At 50.6% G+C, this 18326-nt stretch overlaps 1 protein-coding gene across 50 annotated transcripts in view; it reads left to right on the forward strand.

The window, feature by feature from the left end:
- The window catches only part of LOC111940430 (DNA-binding protein RFX2), a 65815-nt gene extending 48355 nt beyond the window's left edge, over positions 1–17460 (forward strand). For 8 of the 50 annotated variants that reach the window (XM_086862722.1, XM_086862700.1, XM_086862711.1 and 5 more), the window contains 14 exons: positions 2396–2577; positions 5003–5122; positions 6056–6171; positions 6961–7079; positions 7409–7521; positions 9583–9734; positions 10543–10640; positions 11643–11792; positions 12447–12655; positions 12957–13110; positions 14598–14640; positions 14779–15673; positions 15794–16328; positions 16445–17460. In XM_086862722.1, the coding sequence (XP_086718848.1) occupies positions 2396–2577; positions 5003–5122; positions 6056–6171; positions 6961–7079; positions 7409–7521; positions 9583–9734; positions 10543–10640; positions 11643–11792; positions 12447–12655; positions 12957–13110; positions 14598–14640; positions 14779–14885 (1563 nt within the window). In that variant the 3' untranslated portion in view covers positions 14886–15673; positions 15794–16328; positions 16445–17460. Of the gene's footprint in view, positions 1–2395; positions 2578–5002; positions 5123–6055; positions 6172–6960; positions 7080–7408; positions 7522–9582; positions 9735–10542; positions 10641–11642; positions 11793–12446; positions 12656–12956; positions 13111–14597; positions 14641–14778 lie in introns of all 50 variants that reach the window. The other 42 variants (XM_086862715.1, XM_086862692.1, XM_086862705.1 and 39 more) reach the window with 9 other exon arrangements.
- Positions 17461–18326: the final 866 nt, after the last annotated feature.

Raw genomic sequence — 18326 nt, forward strand, 5'->3', positions numbered from 1 at the left:
AGACATTTGCAGGAAAAGGAAGCTGGGAGATGAAGGGAATCTTCTAGAAATATCAGGGATTAGAATAAAAATGCCCAGGATCAAATTTAAATGAGAGAGGGTTTATCTGTATCTGAATTTTCCATAGTAATACAAAACTTTTATATTTTTTTTAAGGCTTAAGGCTTAAGATTTAGGAGATAAATACCTGATGCACATTCAGTATCTTCCATAGGATAAATAAAATACCTGGTTTAAAAATTTGAAAGGATCTTAAGCAATAATCTTTTAAATATAGGGGACGGGCCAAAATTAACATAAATGTGGACAACTTAAAAACTGAATTCCTGCTGGTGTTTTATGGCAAAACCACTGGGGTTAGAGGGAACTGAATGGCTGAGGGAGGCTCAGGGCCACAAAAAAAACCTTTTGTGGCTTCCAGGGGTGTCTGTGCTGCAGATGGGAGCAGGAAGGATTGTTATGGATCATTAACAAACCATCTCTTGGGGTTTGGAGAATGATCTTTGTGGGAGATCAAAGAGTGTCTTGGGTGTCGTGGAACTGGGGGAAGGTGGGAGGAGGAGAGGAGGCTCCTGAAAAGCGGGACAGAGGGAAAAGTGGCCTGGAGGATTTTCTTTCTTCCAGCTGTGGCAGCGCCTGGGCAGCTCCAAAGGCCACCAGAGCTGAGGGGTGCAGTCATGGGAATTTGTGCTTGGATTTGGATCAGCTCCAGCCAACAAATCATGGAATGGTTTGGGTTGGAAGGACCTTAAAGCTCATCCTGTTCCACCCCTGCCATGGCAGGGACACCTTCCACCATCCCAGGCTGCTCCAAGCCCCGTCCAGCCTGGCCTTGGGCACTGCCAGGGATCCAGGGGCAGCCACAGCTGCTCTGGGCACCCTGTGCCAGGGCCTGCCCACCCTCCCAGCCAACAATTCCTTCCCAATATCCCATCCAGCCCTGCCCTCTGGCACTGGGAGCCATTCCCTGTGTCCTGTCCCTGCAGGCCTTGTCCCCAGTCCCTCTCCAGCTCTCCTGGAGCCCCTTTAGGCCCTGCAAGGGGCTCTGAGCTCTCCCTGGAGCCTTCTCTTCTCCAGGCTGAATGGAATAGTTTTAACTGTAGAGCTTAAAGTGCACGGTTTTGGATGCAGCTGACTTTGTGTAGCAGCAGTTTAAATTTGGATGTGTGAAGGAGACCCACAGAACACACACTGAGGGTGCTGCAAAGCCTCTGTGTGAGAGCAGAGTGGGATATGAAACACAGAAACTGAAAAGAGCTGAGTGGAGTGAGCTGCCAGAGATGTCATCACACAGCTCAGGTCGTCTTTCAAAGAGTTATTGAGGTAAAACTCCAGCCTTGTGGTGGATTGGGACCTTGGAGTGTCACCAAGAGAAAATGGGAGAAAAGAGAGGGACACTGGGGTGGGAGTGGAGAGGGTCTGAGTGCAGATCCACGGCCTTTGTCAAGTCCCACTGACCTCCAGACTGAATCCATGCTCAGTTCCCACATGTGCTTGGACTCTGATTTATGGAGATGCTGTGGCTGATATTTGGCATCTGCAGCCCAAGTCTGTTTTGCCCTGATCTGCCGGGAATGCAGCTGGTCCTGGTGCAGGGATGGAGATGTGGAGGGAGAGGGGAGCCTGGAAAATGTTAATCCCAGACATCCCTCATGACAGTGAAAGGGCTCTTAGCCACCCTGTTGATATTAGTCCATGTGTACATCCAGTTCCTTCCAAAATTCAATTATTACAACACTCGTTTTACTGATGCTGAAGTCATTTAGTCAATTAAAGGAGATTGGGGGCTTTGCATTTTAATTCCTGTGCTGACACCGTGTGCTGGACCTGCCCTTTCTGATTATCTCGGTATAAATAATTTATATTAATTGCAAATTTTAATCAACAGCCATGTCAGAAGTTCAGACAGTAAATTTTGCAAAGTAGATGGATTCCCTCAGAATTTGAAGGTTGCTTTGGCAACCGTTAATTTTATTGTTAAGGGAGCTGTTGCAGACATGCCAATCTTCCAATTAATAAAGACTTTGCATCAATTTGCTTCCCCTAAAATTTATTTCTCTTAGGCAATATCTCAAGATCTCTTTTCCTTGGAAAATGTGAGGTTTTTACAGCTTTATTTTGGCTCTGCAGGAATTCATCCAAACCCGAGGTGGACACTGAGGTGGCAGCAGAATTTTTAATGAAAAACCTGACAGGTTTTCTTTGGGCTGGGGTTGCTTTTGCCATCCTATAAACTAACATAAAGTTATACAAATTATAAATTAACGTGAATTAACTCGTATAAATTAATTACTCAGTTCTGTCAAACTTCTCCATCCGGATGTTTAAGCGCCGACCCCGCCTGACATGCCAGCCCTCTTTAGACTTGCATGTTCTTTATTTTCCCTGCCTGAAGCTGCAGTGGCTGCTGGATAACTACGAGACAGCAGAAGGTGTGAGCCTGCCCAGGAGCTCCCTGTACAACCATTACCTGCGGCACTGCCAGGAGCACAAACTGGACCCCGTCAACGCCGCGTCCTTCGGGAAGCTCATCCGCTCCGTCTTCATGGGGCTGAGGACTCGGCGCCTGGGCACCAGGTTGGTGGGGATCTGCAGTTAAACAAACAAAAAATCAACCCTCCTGCAGGGTCTCTGCTGCACTCAGAACCACCTGAGCATCTTTAGAAGGTTCAGGTCTCTCTTTGGAGATCTGCGGGAACGACCGGCCCTGATGCGCTGGGAAAATGTGTTTTATGTGAACCCATATCTCATCCCATGAGCATGCCATTAGCCCAGGGAACAGCTGGGGCTGTGCCAGGCCTTGGGATGGATCTCAGGGCAAGGTTCTTTCCCCCGAGGCTGCTGGCACTGCCCAGGCTCCCCAGGGAATGGGCCCGGCCCCAAGGCTGCCAGAGCTCCAGGAGCGTTTGGACAGCGCTCTCAGGGATGCTCAGGGTGGGCTTGTTGGGGGGTCTGGGCAGGGCCAGGGGCTGCACTGATCATCCCTGGGGGATCCAGCTCAGGATATCCTGGGATTCTGTACTGCCTGACAAAGATGAGGTAACTCATCCTCACAGTTTCCACTGCAGAGCCCAAAATTGTGGGTCACTGAAGCCGTTTCTCCCTTTGGCCCCAGTAAAGATCCCTCCATGACAGACCCTGTGCCCACAGCTTTGGTGCAGACAAGGTGTAAAGTTATAAATTATTTATTTCTGAAATACCCAAAGCATCAAGCTGAATCTTGCAAGAGGGTTTTTTTCTTCTAATCTGTCAAAAATCTGTAAGATGTTACAAGAAAAGCGTAACTTAAAAATAAACTCCTGTAATTACAGCTGTGTCCTTCAAGGGAGCATCCAAAGCTTCTTCACAGCTGAGTGTGAACTTTGTCCCAGCCTATGATATTTAAAAAGTGGCTAATATATTGCCTGTAAAACTGGCAATATATTATTATTATTACTATTATTATTATTATTGTTATTATTATTATTATTATTATCATCATCATCATCATCTTCATTATTATTATTATTTTAATAATAATAGTACTAATAATATATTAATATATTAATATATTATTATAATAATCAATTTCTCTGATTGTTGGTGATTTTATAATAAAATTCAAGCTTAAATATCTGGGCTTTTAAATGAGAACAAAACCAGATGTGACCAGGGCATTCCACATCTGGAATGTGAAGGTAACAGTCGTAGGAAGAGCAGGGGAGCACTGGATTTCTCTAGATTGGGTCAAATGCAGGAGCTCTGAAGTAATTTCCTTGGAGGAGAGAAATTCTTTAATCCCAGCAAGGATTAAAGAATAAACAAGCGAGCAAAAAAGAAACCTGCACTGAAAATTGGAAATGTGCAGGCTGGGAAGGGGACAGTGAAGATCAATTGATATGAAAAGAGCTGACCCCCATTATTTTCTTACTCATTTTAATTTTAGGTTATAAAGGCAGCTGTTATTTAATTTGCAAAAACTTAAATCACTTAGGGCTGAACATGGGGTGTGTGAAAAACCCTTTGGTGCAGTCACAAAGACACAAAAATTCAACTGGGCCCTTGAAAAGAGCAATTTCTCCCCAAGAAAGAACCCAATTTGATAAATCCTCCTGTCTTATATTTCCCTCATTTTCCATTGGGAAGCATCTTTGGATTTGAGGTGCCTCCAGTCCCAGTTTTAATGACACAGAAAAGGAGATTAAAGCCTCCCTACTCTGTGCTCTGGAGGTGCTGTTGGTGCTTCCCTGGCTTGCTCTCTTCTCCCTCTGAGGACTCAATTCACCCATTTATGGTGACAAATGGGCCAAAGCCAGGGTGGACACACTGTCACCACGTGTCCATGGCTGCAGAACTGCCCTCGCTCCCACTGGGACCAAAAAATTCCGGTTTGGTGGAAAAACTCCAGCTGACACATCTCTCTCCAGTGTGGTGGAATCACATCCTCCCAAGGAGCACCACAGCAGCAAAGGAGAAAGGATTCCAGCCCCCTGTGCTCGGAGAGCGCTTTCAGTTTTTACAAAACCTGCAAAAACCAGCAGTTCCAAGGACAAAACCACATCAAAACCTGGTGCTGCTGCTGCAGAAGTGCTGGCAACTAAAAGACATTTTTCTTTTCCTAGTGGGCCATTCAGTCAGGCTCGTTTTATCCAAGTCTAGATAAAGATGGAGGCTCGTTTTTATTGAAAAAAACAAATCCCTAAACCCTGATCAAACAGCAAAGTGTGCCCTGTGCTCTTTCAGTCACTCTGTTGATTAACACTTTGTATTGTAGCATTTCCCTCCCCTCTTCCCCAGTCACCACGGGCCGCTTGGAGCAAACCTGGCCAGGTTTAAGCGTGGATTCCGCTGCACTTGGCCAGACGTGGGTTTAAATTTCCTAGGAGATGATGGCAATTCATTAGTTCATCCCTTCAGCCACTCCAACAGCGCTTGGCAGCCGTGTGCTGCACAAATTGGGGTGGGTTGTCCAAGCACCCAAGGCCACAATGCCCCTTCCACCCACTTCAGTTGGTATTTCCAGGGGAAATTCCAAATATCACTACTACGGGATCCGCCTGAAGCCGGAGTCGCCGCTGAACCGCCTGCAGGAGGACACCCAGTACATGGCCATGAGGCAGCAGCCCATCCACCAGAAGCAGAGGTAGGTGCTCCCAGGCCCTTCCCAAAATCCTCAGCAGGTCCCTGGGATTTGGCTCCGCATGGGAAGCTCAATCCAGAGCTGTGGAAAGGTCCAAAAGCTATCCCAGGTAATGCCCCATCCCTGGAAATACCCACGGCCAAGTTGGACGAGATTTGGAGCGAGCTGTTTTGGTGGAAGATTTCCCTGCTCACTGCAGGGACCAAATGGCCTTTAAAAGACTTTTCCTACCCAAACTCTCCTGGAATTCCATGGAAAGGGATTTTTCTGCCTATTCTCCTTTCCAGTGCCGTGTCCCACCCTGTGTGCCACCTTTCACAGCCTCCATGTAGCCAAAATGGTTTAGGATCTCAGCTATGGAGATTTTGGTGCCAAATCAATGTGAAGGACCTGGAGGCTTTTGCTGGATTTGGGTGGATTTGGGGGTTTTGGATGTTTTCCTGTGCAAAAGTGCAAGTTAAATGGTGTTAAATGTGGCTGAGTAATTTTACAGATAAAACCCAGTGTGGAAAGGGATTTGGAATTGCCTCCTGCAAGCATGGACACTTCTGGTTGTTGCTGAAGTGCAGAAGGAGCAGAATTTATTTCTTCAGCTCCCAAACAGAAAGTAAATGCAAAAATCAGTGCTTGAGACAGAGTCTGCTCTAGAACCCACTGCAGCTCTGCCTCTCTTTTTTGATTTTTTGGCGTCACCAAACTTCTTAGCCCCTTTAATTCATTCCTGGGGAAGCTTTTCAAAAGCAGCTTCTCATTTCCCCTCCATCTGAGTCCACAATATAAATGATCAGCCCTCAACACGTTTGCCTCAAACATGTACCAAACACCCCACAAACTCACAGATCTGTGCTGTAAATAAGCAAATGTAAATGTGTCTGTGTAAGGTGTTTTCTCCTGTCTGTGTGGACCCTAACCCATCCTAATTCTGCTGGAATTTAGGTACAGAGCAGCCCAGAAGATGGATGGGATGGCAGAGAGTGCATCCAACAGCAACCCCCACACCACCCCTGAGCAGTCAGTGGCTGCTCAGAGCCAGCACCACCAGCAGTTCATAGGTGAGGAGACTCTTGCTGATGAGTTATTCCACATCTGGGATTTGGCCTTTGAGGGGAAGGTTTGATCCAGCAAGTCCTGACTGTTGTGCATTTGTTTGCTTTCCTAATAAAGCTACAGCATTTAATTTATATATATATATATATATTATATATAGTTTGTGCTGTATAGGTTTTTGTAGTGTCACACCTGCTAAGTTTATCTGCTGACTCCCCAGGAAGGCACTTTCCTTGAGCCCATGGGTTTGTCGGGTCCCTCATGGTATGTTTTTAATCCATCTGGTTTTATCTAAATTCCATGGAAGAGTGGAGGTCCTGGCCAGAGAGGGGACAGAGATTCCCTTCCTTGCAAAGGCTGCAGTGAGGATCTGAGTGGAGATGATCCCTGTTGACCTTCTCCTTGTGGAACAGACCCTCTGGAGCTGTGTCTCCATCACAAATCCCAGCTCCTGACACCTCTGCTGCCCAATTCTGTTCCCCTTAAATGCCAGAGAGACACTTTCCAGGCTTCAGGGAAATTCAAATGGATGGTAGATGAGGATAATGTTTTCTTGTTTCTTTTATTACAAACAGAAAGGAAACATTTTACTTCCCCCCCCACTGAATCCATTGGGCTGTGGTTGTTTTTTCTCAGTTTAACAGCACAAATCAGGGAAAGGACTAAATTATCTCACTTTTCCTGTCTCATCCCAGCTGGAACATAAAAGAGCCTCCAGTGAGAGCAGCACCTTGTGCTCACCTGTACTCTGGGCTTTGCTAACCCTCTCCATCTTTCCCAATTTCTTTTCCCAGATGTAACCCATGTCTTTCCCGAGTTCCCAGCCCCTGATCTCGGTAACGTCCTCTTACAAGAAGGTTTCACCTTGAATGACGTGAAAACTCTGCAGGTTCTCTACAGGAGACACTGTGAGGTGCTTGTTTGCAATATTCTTTGGTGATTATTTGTTGATTTATTATTATTATTATTGAAATTGATTTATTGCCTGACGTGGGGCATCACTCACGTGGCCAGCTCATATCCCACTCTTAGGAAAAACTGCAATATAATCAGGAATGCTTCATTTGCCAGGAATTACAACACAAATATCGATTTTTTTTTTTTTTTTTTCACTGTGTGACCTGTTTCATGTTCAGTTGGTTACTAAAACAGCGCCAATTCCGTTGTTTTTCATGTAAATTATTTCCTGTGAGTGGCAGCACTCGAGCTGAGCGCTGAGCCCCTGGTGTTCTCTGCTGTCAGGCCACTCTGGATGTCGTGATGCACCTCCAGTTTCACTACATCGAGAAGCTGTGGCAATCCTTCTGGAGTCCCAAGGCACCCCCTAGTGATGGCCCCACTGCTCTGCCTTCCAGGTACTCCCCAGCCTTCCCTCTCCACTGCCTGCAGATCTCTTTTGAAGGTGCATGAGGTGTTTTTAGGATTTTTGAGTGATTTGGAGGGTTTGGGAGGATTTTCTGCCCTGCAGAGCCGTGACAAAGAGCATTGGAAGTGTTTAATATTGGAAAGCAAATTTCAGAGCTCAGTGTCTGCTCTGATTAGAGAGCTGTGGGGTCACTGAGGTTGGAAAAGCCCTCCAAGATCATCGAGTCCATCCATCAGCCCAGCACTGCCACGGTCACCACACAACCACGGCCCCAAATGCCACATCCACACATTTTTAGACTCTTCCAGGGATGGTGACACCACCACTGTCCTGCACAGCCTGGTCCAATACCTGACCACTCTTTCAGTGAAGAAATTTTCCCTCATATCAAATCTAAACCCTCCCCTGGGGAGATTTGGGGCCGTTTCCTCTCATCCTGAGGCTGGACATCCATGTCCCTTGCACCTCCTGCAGCAAAGAAGGGGATCCTGCTCTCCCAAGGGCTCAGAGGCTGGTGATGCCCTGCCAGGAATCAGTGCCATCCTCTGGCTCCTATTTTAGGGATTCTCTGAGGTTTTAGGGATATCCAGACTGACTCTCTGCCTTGCCTGGCTGCCCAGACCTGTCAGTGCCTCATGTTTTGAGGCAGACCATTGCAAACCAAGCTGCTTTTAATCTTCTCACTCCTGCCTGGCTCGTTGCTGTGCCTCTTCCTCATCCTTTATGCACTGGGAGCTGCTGCCAGGGGAAATGGAAATAAGTGAAAAGAGTGAAAATTGAAAAAGTGAAGGTTTCTTCTTAAAATTTCTGTCACAAATCTGTCCACTCTTACTGATGCTATAAAGACAAAGGTTTTCAATTCAGAAGAAAAATGGTAAAACATTGAGTAATAGACAAAAATCCCTCAAAAATCTATAGAATATGGCCCTGTAGATGTTGCCCAGGGGATATTTTCCTGCAAGAAATCACTGCAGCTGTGTTTGCTTGGTTTAAAAATTTCATTTTCTTGAGGGAACAGCTCCCAGGCAGATTGCAACACCCCAGGAGCTGTTTGTAGGTACACAGGGGAATCTGGAGGCAGCTTTTCTGCAGGGCTCTCCCACTTCTCCCACCCCTGCCAGCAACCCAGAGAGGTAAATGACACACTCCTGCCCCTTGTTTATATAAACATATAAATATAAACCCCAAATATTAGGAAGTAGCACTCTGAAAGTGTGAGAAGATGCAGAACATGGATGCACTTCACAGGTTTCATGACCTGTTTTTCCTTGTGGGATTCTCCAGGAGTTATGCCCATGGAGCTCAGCACTAAAATTCTGTAGGCTGAGGCTCAAAGCTCCCCTTTAGAGCATGTGCAAGGCTTGGCTTTACTGATTTTGATGCAATGCATGGGGAAAGACCCTTCCAAATTCCCAGTTCCCAGCATAACGTGTGGGTGAGCTGCTCTGCTGTGATGCTCTGGCAGTGCACTCAGGTTTCAGATCTTTCTTGTGCCTTTATACATCCACAAATTCAATCCAAACATTCAGTCTCCTTCCTCTGAAAACATTCAGCGTTTGGAGGTGTTAAACACCTTGAAAACATCTCAATATTAGCTAATCTGTCCCTACACTGGCTGCAAGGTTTTTGTCCCCAGGGCTGGGGCTCAGGAGGGTGAGAGCAGAGGAGAGAGGTGGGAAGGTTTTGGGAAGAGCTGGGGCTGTGAGGAGGAGCCAGCTGAGCCTTTGCTGGCTGCAGTGACTGTGCTGGAGCTCAGTTCCCACACGAGCAGGGGGTGTGAGAGGCACTGAAGTTAAAAAGGGAAGAGGGGAAGGCAGGCCAAGCACCAAGACTGTGGATTTGAGGGAAAACTGCTCTGAGCTCTGGCCCCAAGGACAGGGAGGTGCTGGTGGGGACAAAACCTGCACGAGCAGTCAAACATTTCCTTTTGCAAGGCACACAAGCATCTTTCTTCTGCTGAAAATCTGAGTTAGCAATGCAGAGGGAAGGGGAAAGCACTGAATGCAAACCTGCTGCTAACTCTGTCTCCTTCCCCCTCCTTCTCCTGCAGTGAAGAGGAACCCGAAGGGACCCTCCCAAAGGACAAACTGATCACCCTGTGCAAGTACGAGCCCATCCTCAAGTGGATGAGGAGCTGTGACCACATCCTGTACCAGGCCCTGGTGGAGATCCTCATCCCTGACGTGCTCAGGCCGGTGCCCAGTGAGTACCCACAGCCCCACCAGGGACCTGAGTCCCATCTCACTCTGGCTACCACAAAAATCTCCACTGTAAAAACCCACTTGGAGGTGTTTGTCTCAAATGTAGTGGCAAGAGCAGGGTTCCCCCTGCAGCATTTCACCCCCTGGGAATTCCTCTCCCTTTTAAATGTGGGGTGTTGCATATCACATCTGATTTTGGCCAGGAGTCAGACAAAAAGTTTGAATATGGGAGCTCTTTGGGATGTGGTTCCTTGGGTTTGAACAGGTCCTGTCCCTGACTGCACTCCTGGAAATTAGGAGTTTGGATTTTTTGGGAGATGAATGATGGGATATTGAGGGTTTTCTCTCAGATTTGGATTCCCAAATGTCCCTCTGAGGGCTGTCACAAGCTGGGACACAAGGGTGTCTTTGGAGAGCAAATTTCAATGCTTGGAAAATGCTCAGAAGAGTCATGAATAAGAAAAGGACAAAAGAAAGTAAGAATAATAAAAAAAAACCATAGAAATATTTAGGTTGGAAAATACCTCTAAGATCATTAAGTCCATTTGTCATAAAAGTAATGATAAGAGAAAGAGTAAGAATAAGAAAAAATTAAAAAGAAAAATGAAAAAGAAAATGAACAATAAGAATTTGAGTAATAACATCAAAGAATAATTTGAGTGCATCAACCCTGCTGATTTCCTTGGTGCTGAGTTGACATCTCAGCTAGCCAGACCACGGGCTGGGCTATCCCAACAGTCCTAAGCTAGAAAGTGGTGCCCAAAAATGCTACAGATCAGCCTTTCTGACTGTGCAGCCTTCTTTTGCAGGCACGCTGACCCAGGCGATCCGGAACTTTGCCAAGAGTCTGGAAGGGTGGCTGATGAATGCCATGAGTGAATTCCCCCCGCAGGTTGTGCAGACCAAGGTGAGCAGAGGTGGGCCCAGAGTGTGTCTCCATCTTGCAGTTTTCCACAGGGATTGGAAATTCCTGCTGGGGTTTGGCCACCTGGCACGGTGTAATGATTGATTCTGAGCCAAAACCAGCCGGGAGTGGGAGGACAGGTGGGGAAATTCCTTTGTACCAGAAGCTGATGGTGGAGTCGTTCCTGTGTCCTGAAATTGCAGATAAAGCTTTGTGGGAGAAAATCACAGAGCCACAGAATGTCCTGAGTGGGAAGGGACCCACAGGGGTCATCACCAGCCCCTGGCCCTGCCCAGACCCCCCAGCAATCCCACCCTGAGCATCCCTGAGAGCGCTGTCCAAACGCTCCTGGAGCTCTGGAGTGCTCCAGGGCCCATTCCCTGTTATCTCAGCCTTGGAATGTCCTCCTGGAAAGCACAGGAGTGAGTGGCATTGCCCCAAGGCTCCTGTTCTCCTAAAGCCAGGGATTCTTGCTGCCTCTTCCCACCCTGCTGGTCTCTGCTGGAAGCAGAGCATGAAAACCTGATAACTTAAAGAAAATAAATAATGAAACGATAGAATTATTTAGGATTGGGTCCTTCCACTGCTTTATGATGAGTGTATGTTGTACCTGGTGGAGCATTGTGTGGCCCAGACAACCAGGGAGATGTCATGGGAGAGGTCAGAACCCTTTATTCCCTCCAAACCAGCCCAAACCGAGCAGCACCCAAAGTGACACTGCTGCTTCACCAACCACGCTGCGCCCTCAACATGTTTTACAACCACCTGTGCCCAAGGGTTGACCGAGTTATTCCGAGTGCCTGGCACGAGGATTAGGTTGGGAATGACCTTTAAGATGATTTGAGTCCGACCACTCCCCCAGGACCGCCCAGGCCACCGCTGAAGCGCGTCCCAAGCGTGTTTCGAACGCTTGCAGGGCCGGTGGCTGCAGCGCTGCCCGTGCTGGTGCATGTGGGGCTGGCCAGGGAGCAGAGCATGCCCTGCAGCCCCACTGCTGTGTTGCAGGTGGGGGTGGTGAGTGCCTTTGCCCAGACCCTGCGCAGGTACACGTCCCTCAACCACCTGGCGCAGGCGGCGCGCGCCGTGCTGCAGAACACGTCCCAGATCAACCAGATGCTCAGCGACCTCAACCGCGTGGACTTCGCCAACGTGCAGGTAACCCACGGGCTCCTCTCCTCCTCTCCTGCCCCACCAGAGGGGCTCCACAGCCAGGTTCTCTGCCTGAAACCAGTGCTTGGTTACCAGTGCTGGAACCCAGCTGAATGAACAAGGCAATGGGTTTGGTGTTACTTTGCCGCGTAAATCTTCCACCTCACTGTGAGCAGTGGAAAAGGAGCTTCTGTGAAACTCAGAGATCATTAAGGCTGGAAAGGACCTCCAGGACCATCCAGAACCCCACCATGCCCAGTAAACCATGGCCCCCACTCATTTTTTGAACACTGCCAGGAGTGGTGGCCCCACCACTTCCCTGGGCACCCCATTCCAATGCTTTACCGCTTTTCCAGTGAAGAATAAAGCGCTACCAACAATGATGTAGTTCTAAAATTACTGTGGTCCAGACAGATCAGAGGGGCCATGAAACAGAGCTGGTGTGCAGCCCTTGCCTGCTAGAAATTAATTCCTGGGTTGGGATACAGCACTGTGCAAGCCTGGAATGAGTAACTGTGAGCCCTTCCTCCCGAGCAGGAGCAGGGAATGAGTAACTGTGAGCCCTTCCTCCCGAGCAGGAGCAGGGAATGAGTAACTGTGAGCCCTTCCTCCCGAGCAGGAGTAGGGAATGAGTAACTGTGAGCCCTTCCTCCCGAGCAGGAGCAGGCCTCGTGGGTGTGCCAGTGTGAGGAGGGCATGGTGCAGAAGCTGGAGCAGGATTTCAAGCTGACTTTGCAGCAGCAGAGCTCTCTGGATCAGTGGGCCAGCTGGCTGGACAATGTTGTCACTCAAGTGCTGAAGCATCACGAGGGCAGCCCCAGCTTCCCCAAGGCAGCCAGGCAGTTCCTGTTGAAGTGGTCCTTCTACAGGTACATTTTCCTTATTTTGGGGGTATTTCTGTGTCAGGCTTGGGGCATGGAAAGAGCTCCTTGAAAAGCCAAGGCCAAGTTCTTTATTCCCATGAAACTCTGGTTAATTGTGGTTCTGGTATCCTTTCAGGATGGGGATAGGATGCTCCATAAACTGATTTCTTAACGTGTTTTGATACTTGTGGGTCAGAAGCAGACACAGTGTTGGGTCCCATAGTACCCCTAGGGTCCAGAATTCACATCAGCCATGGCACAGGTGTAAAACTCAACCCAAAATTTCTGCTTCCTGTCCGTGTTCCAGCTCCATGGTGATCCGTGACCTCACCCTGCGCAGCGCCGCCAGCTTTGGCTCCTTCCACCTGATCCGCCTGCTCTACGACGAGTACATGTTCTACCTGGTGGAGCATCGTGTGGCCCAGGCCACGGGGGAGACCCCAATTGCAGTCATGGGAGAGGTGAGAATCCTTTATTCCCTACAAACCAACCCAAAATAAGCAGCTCCTCAAGAGACACCGTTGGTTCAAAAACCACACCGTGCCCTCGGCTCGTTTTACAATAAAAATTATTTGCTGAGTTGTTTTGAGTGCCTGGCACAAGGAGAGCTCCTGGAGGATCTTCTCTGAGCTGGTGGGTTTGGGGTTTGGGGTGGTTGAGCATCATTTGGGCTTTGGAGGTGTGGAGGAGGGAGGGGAAGGATCTCCCAACTTTTCTGCAGCACCTGTGACTGCCAGCCCTGGCTTTGGGATTCCTGACAGGGTAAAGTTCATATAAACTGAGCAAAAATGGCCCAAAAGATGCTTTCAGCAGATGAACTTCTCCAGGCCTTTAGAAGCTCCAGCATTACATGCACAGTCAGCCACTCTCTCTGTTTTTGAGATGAAGAAAAGGATGATGGGGCTGTCTGGGCTGTTCGTGAAGGTTTAGGGTTGTTTTTTTTTGTTCACCAATCATTAAATCTGGTACCTGGCTTGCAGGCAGGTCCTGTCCTGCCTAGCTGAAGCCACGTCCACGTGTTTTTCCCTCTGAAATACAGTTAAAAACCCCAGATGAGCCTGTGACAGCAATATTGAAACTACTGTGAGTTCAAAACTGAGCCCGTGTGCTCAGAACTGATCTCATTTGCTCCTCGAAGCTTCCACAGAGCTCATGTAGGGAGCCAGGCCAACCAAAGCCTGTTGGTTCTGCCTTCCCTCCCCCTCCCAGGCTGCTCCTACTGCAGTGCTGAGTTCCCACTATTCCCTGCAAAACCTCTGCCTTTATTGATATTTAAGGAACGTGAAAGGCAGAGACTGGCTCCCAGCAAAAGCCAGCTGGGGGAGGCTCTCATCCCTGAGGCTTTCCCTTCATTAAACCCTTGCAATATTCCTGCTCTCCAGGAGGAGGCTGATTCTTCCCAGCAGAGAATGAATCGTGTCTTTCCATTCCCACTGAACTTTGCCATTCCCTCTCCTCAGCTCCTGCTGCTGCCCAGCTTTCCATGGCTTTCCAGCGTTGTTGTTGCAGCAGTTTGGTGTCACTGAGAGGGGACAGCACATCTGCAGAGCCAAGGAGCTCTCTGGTTCTGCTTGGCACCACGCTGGCCAAACCCTGCCAGCCCTGCAAAGGCTTTGCAGAGAGCTCAGGGTGGAGAGGAGAGGGCAAATGCCTGGGAGGTGGAAAGAGCTGGAGAAAAGGCACCACTTTTGCCTGTGGTAGCACTTGGTCATCACTTGGGAGGTGGAAAAATTTCTCCCTTCATTCCAGAGCTAAATCCTGCCCTGGATTGGTGTGTGTGGTGTTTGCCCAGACGCGTGAATGGCAACAAAAGGCTTTTCCCCAAAAACCTGTGGTTGGTTTTGGCTTCTGCTCTCCACCACCAGCACTGATGCTCACGGGTGATGGGAATTGTTTGCTCTGGCACCTTGGCTCCCCCAGATTGACCCCCGACTCCTTTTCCTTTCAGTTTGGTGACCTCACATCCCTGTCCCCGACACTGCTGGACAAAGGTACCTGCCGTCCCTGCCGGGGGCTCTCGGGGCAGGGTGGGATCGCTGCGGGAGGGGGATCCCGGTGCTGGCTCCCGCAGCCGGCCGTGCTGGGCAGCAGCTCGGGGTGGCTCCTGCTCTGAGCCGGGTCCTTTGCAGATGACATCGGCGAGCTGGGCACCGAGGCGGAGCCGGAGCGGGCGCTGGGGGAGCCGCTGGTGAAACGGGAGCGCAGCGAGCCCGGCCACTCCCTGCAGGACATCTGACACCGGGACAGCCATCCGGAGCCTGAGCCGCCCCGGATCTGCGTTATTATAGTGCCTCTTAGTTTCTCTTTATGTTTACTTGTGTGTGAGGATGGGCTGAGCCGGGGCAGGCGCTGGGACGGGGCTGGTTTGGCCGCCAGTGTCCCCCCAGAGTGGAGGGAGAAGCTGCATCTGCTCCCAAGGGATGGAAGGATGGAAGCTGTGTGGCCAGCAGCAGGTGGGATGTGCCTGGCTGGGAGAAGCTGCATCTGCTCCCAAGGGATGGAAGGATGGAAGCTGTGTGGCCAGCAGCAGGTGGGATGTGCCTGGCTGGGAGAAGCTGTGCTCGCTCTGCGGACGGAGCGAGGCGCACACACGAGGCTTCTCCGACAGGGAAGGTGCTTTGGGTTCCTTCCCCACGTCTCAGACTTCACTGTGATACAAACTTGAACCAATCAGTGCCCAAGAAGAAGGAAAAATCCCCGGCCCTTCTCCTCCAGCCTTTCCAGACAAGCTGTCCCAGCTCTGGCTTTGCCAAATCTCTCCGTGTCCCAGGGAGCGCGGGGCCATTGGTGTCTCCTGTCCCTGGGGAGAGGCTCCAGGCCGCACATCCCAGAGGGCACAGCCGTGCTCTGGGACTATGGGATGAGCATTCCCACCTGCTCCCGTGTCTGCCCAGCTCAGCACTTCACCCCAATGCTCCTGGGACGCCGTCGGGCCGACTCAAGATACCAAAGGACTCCGAGGCAGTGACAGCTGGAGGCAGAACCTGTTCATTGTCCCCCGTGCCTGGGGGCAATCCCATGGCAGTCCCATGGCAATCCCATGGCAATCCCATGGCAATCCCATGGCAGTCCCATGGCAGTCCCATGGCAGTCCCATGGAGTCCCATGGCAATCCCATGGCAATCCCATGGCAGTCCCATGGAGTCCCATGGCAGTCCCATGGCAGTCCCATGGCAATCCCATGGCAATCCCATGGCAATCCCATGGCAATCCCATGGCAATCCCATGGCAGTCCCATGGCAGTCCCATGGCAATCCCATGGCAATCCCATGGCAATCCCATGGCAGTCCCATGGCAGTCCCATGGCAATCCCATGGCAATCCCATGGCAATCCCATGGCAATCCCATGGCAATCCCATGGCAGTCCCATGGCAATCCCATGGCAATCCCATGGCAATCCCATGGCAATCCCATGGCAGTCCCATGGCAATCCCCATCCTCCACAGTGCCCAGGCAGACAGGAACTGGTCCCACATCCTGGGGTTTGTAAAATTCCCACTCCATGTCCTGCCCAGACGGAGCAGGGGGAAGGGTGTGTGACCACAGTGCCTTAGGGTGGGCCTTGTTCCCATTTCCCCTGCTCAGACTGGCCCAGCACTGCTCAGACTGGCCCAGCTCAGCTCAGACTGGCCCAGCTCAGCTCAGACTGGCCCAGCACAGCTCAGACTGGCCCAGAACTGCTCAGACTGGCCCAGAACTGCTCAGACTGGCCCAGCTCAGCTCAGACTGGCCCAGCTCAGCTCAGACTGGCCCAGCACAGCTGTGACTGGCCCAGCACAGCTCAGACTGGCCCAGCACTGCTCAGACTGGCCCAGCACAGCTCTGACTGGCCCAGCTCAGCTCAGACTGGCCCAGCACTGCTCAGACTGGCCCAGCACAGCTCAGACTGGCCCAGCACTGCTCAGACTGGCCCAGCAGCCCACCCAGGTAGGGAGGGGCTGGCACAGACCGGGGGGTTCAGCTCTCCAGTGGCATTTCCCTGTCTGGATCCCTTTGCCTGTTCCTGCGGTGGCAGTGCAGGGGAGGCTCCCGTGGGGCTGAGCTGGGGGAGCTCAGCAGGGTTTGTCCCCCTTTCCCATGTCCCAGGGGGTCTGTGCTGACATGGATTGCCCTGGGATGCTGTGGACTGCACTGGGGTGCTGTGGGCTATAGGGCAGAGTGGGGGATCTGTCATCAAGCTAAACTGCAAAAACAAAGCCCTGGGGCAAATCTCTCTGTGAATAAAGGCCGTGTCATAAATAGCTTTTATTATTATGGTTTCTAATGATGCAGTGTTTGGTGTGAGCTTTTCCAGGGGTCTCGTGCACATTTGCCTAGCAGAGAATATTCTGTCCTAATCTCTGATTTTCTCATTCCCAGTGGCACTAAGGCAGCTGTGACACTTCCAAATGTTCCTAATGGCAAGTGAAAGGAGAGTGTGTGCAGTGGCACACCTTCCCTCTGTCCCACGCTGCTGTGCCAGGGTGATGTTTGTGTGTAAATGTCTCCCATGGAAGGGAGAGAGTGAGAGAGGCAGATTTAAATGTACATAACCATGAAAACTCCCCGGGTCAGAGTCCACACTTGGGGTCCTGCTGATGAGATAAGAGAGTCTGAAAAAACAACTGAGCAACCAAATCTTCACTGCCCTGCTCCCACTGAGGGCCACAGGAAGTTCAGCTCTTCCTCTGAGGGAAGCCAGTGTGCAAAGGAGATGCTCTGGAGCTCTGCAGCAGCGTGTGAGGAGGCTGGAGAAGCACCCAAACCCCCCTGCACACAATTCCCAGCTAAACCTGAACAGCAATAAACATGTATCCATGCTCAGGCCTGCACAAGGAGTGTCGTGGTCCCATTTCTTCTGTGAGGCCTGAGAGGTGCCTGGAGATGCTGCAGCAGCCTCGGGGGGATGCAGGAGCTGCCCAGGGCAGGGTAATTAAAGCAGTGTGGGGCAGGGATCCGGGGTCTGCAGGAGGGCAGATTCCCCCTGGAGCAGCAGCTGGTGTGTCACAGCCTCAGAGGGGAGGAGAGGCTGATGGATCAGACACAGGGCCACAGGAGGATTTTCTAATTAAGCCTCCAGACTAATTGAGAGGATGGGAGCAGTGAGGATGGGAAGGGATGTGACAAGTGCTGGGGCATTCCTGCTCTGACCCCTCAGGAAGGTTCAGCCTCTGGCCTTTGCTTCACTCTCCCTCTGGATTAAGCCCAGTCTGGCTGGACCAGACAGAGCCTCTTCCATTGGGAATCTCGAGTCTGTAAGCAGGAGATTACTTCCCCCAGGGGAGCTGGGCAGCACCTCCTAACCCTGAGAAAATCTGCCTGTAAGCAGAAAGCAAACACAGCTCCAAATCCTCCTGTTAGTACCTACACCCCCACCCCCAGCCTGCCTCTGGCTCCATCACCCCTCCCAGATGGGCAAATCCCGCAGGGATTTCAGCACAAGCATCCCAGCATTTTGTATTCCACCTCTTCCCAACCAGCAGAGAGCACCAGGAGGTGGCAGGAGAAGGGCAGGTGGCCAGGGTTGACAGCAAGCCCAGGGAAATCAGAGGGGGACAACATTCCAGAAGCAGCTGGACACTGCCAGTCCCTGGGGCTCATCCCAGAACCTTGGAGCTGGGCAGGGTGGCACAGCCCAGGAATTCCTTGGGAGCAGCCCAAGGGGCAGGAGACACTGCAGTGGCACCAGCCTGGGAGG

This window comes from Cyanistes caeruleus, chromosome 25, assembly GCF_971803275.1.
Source record: "Cyanistes caeruleus chromosome 25, bCyaCae1.hap1.1, whole genome shotgun sequence".
NCBI classification, from domain to species: Eukaryota; Metazoa; Chordata; class Aves; order Passeriformes; family Paridae; genus Cyanistes; species Cyanistes caeruleus.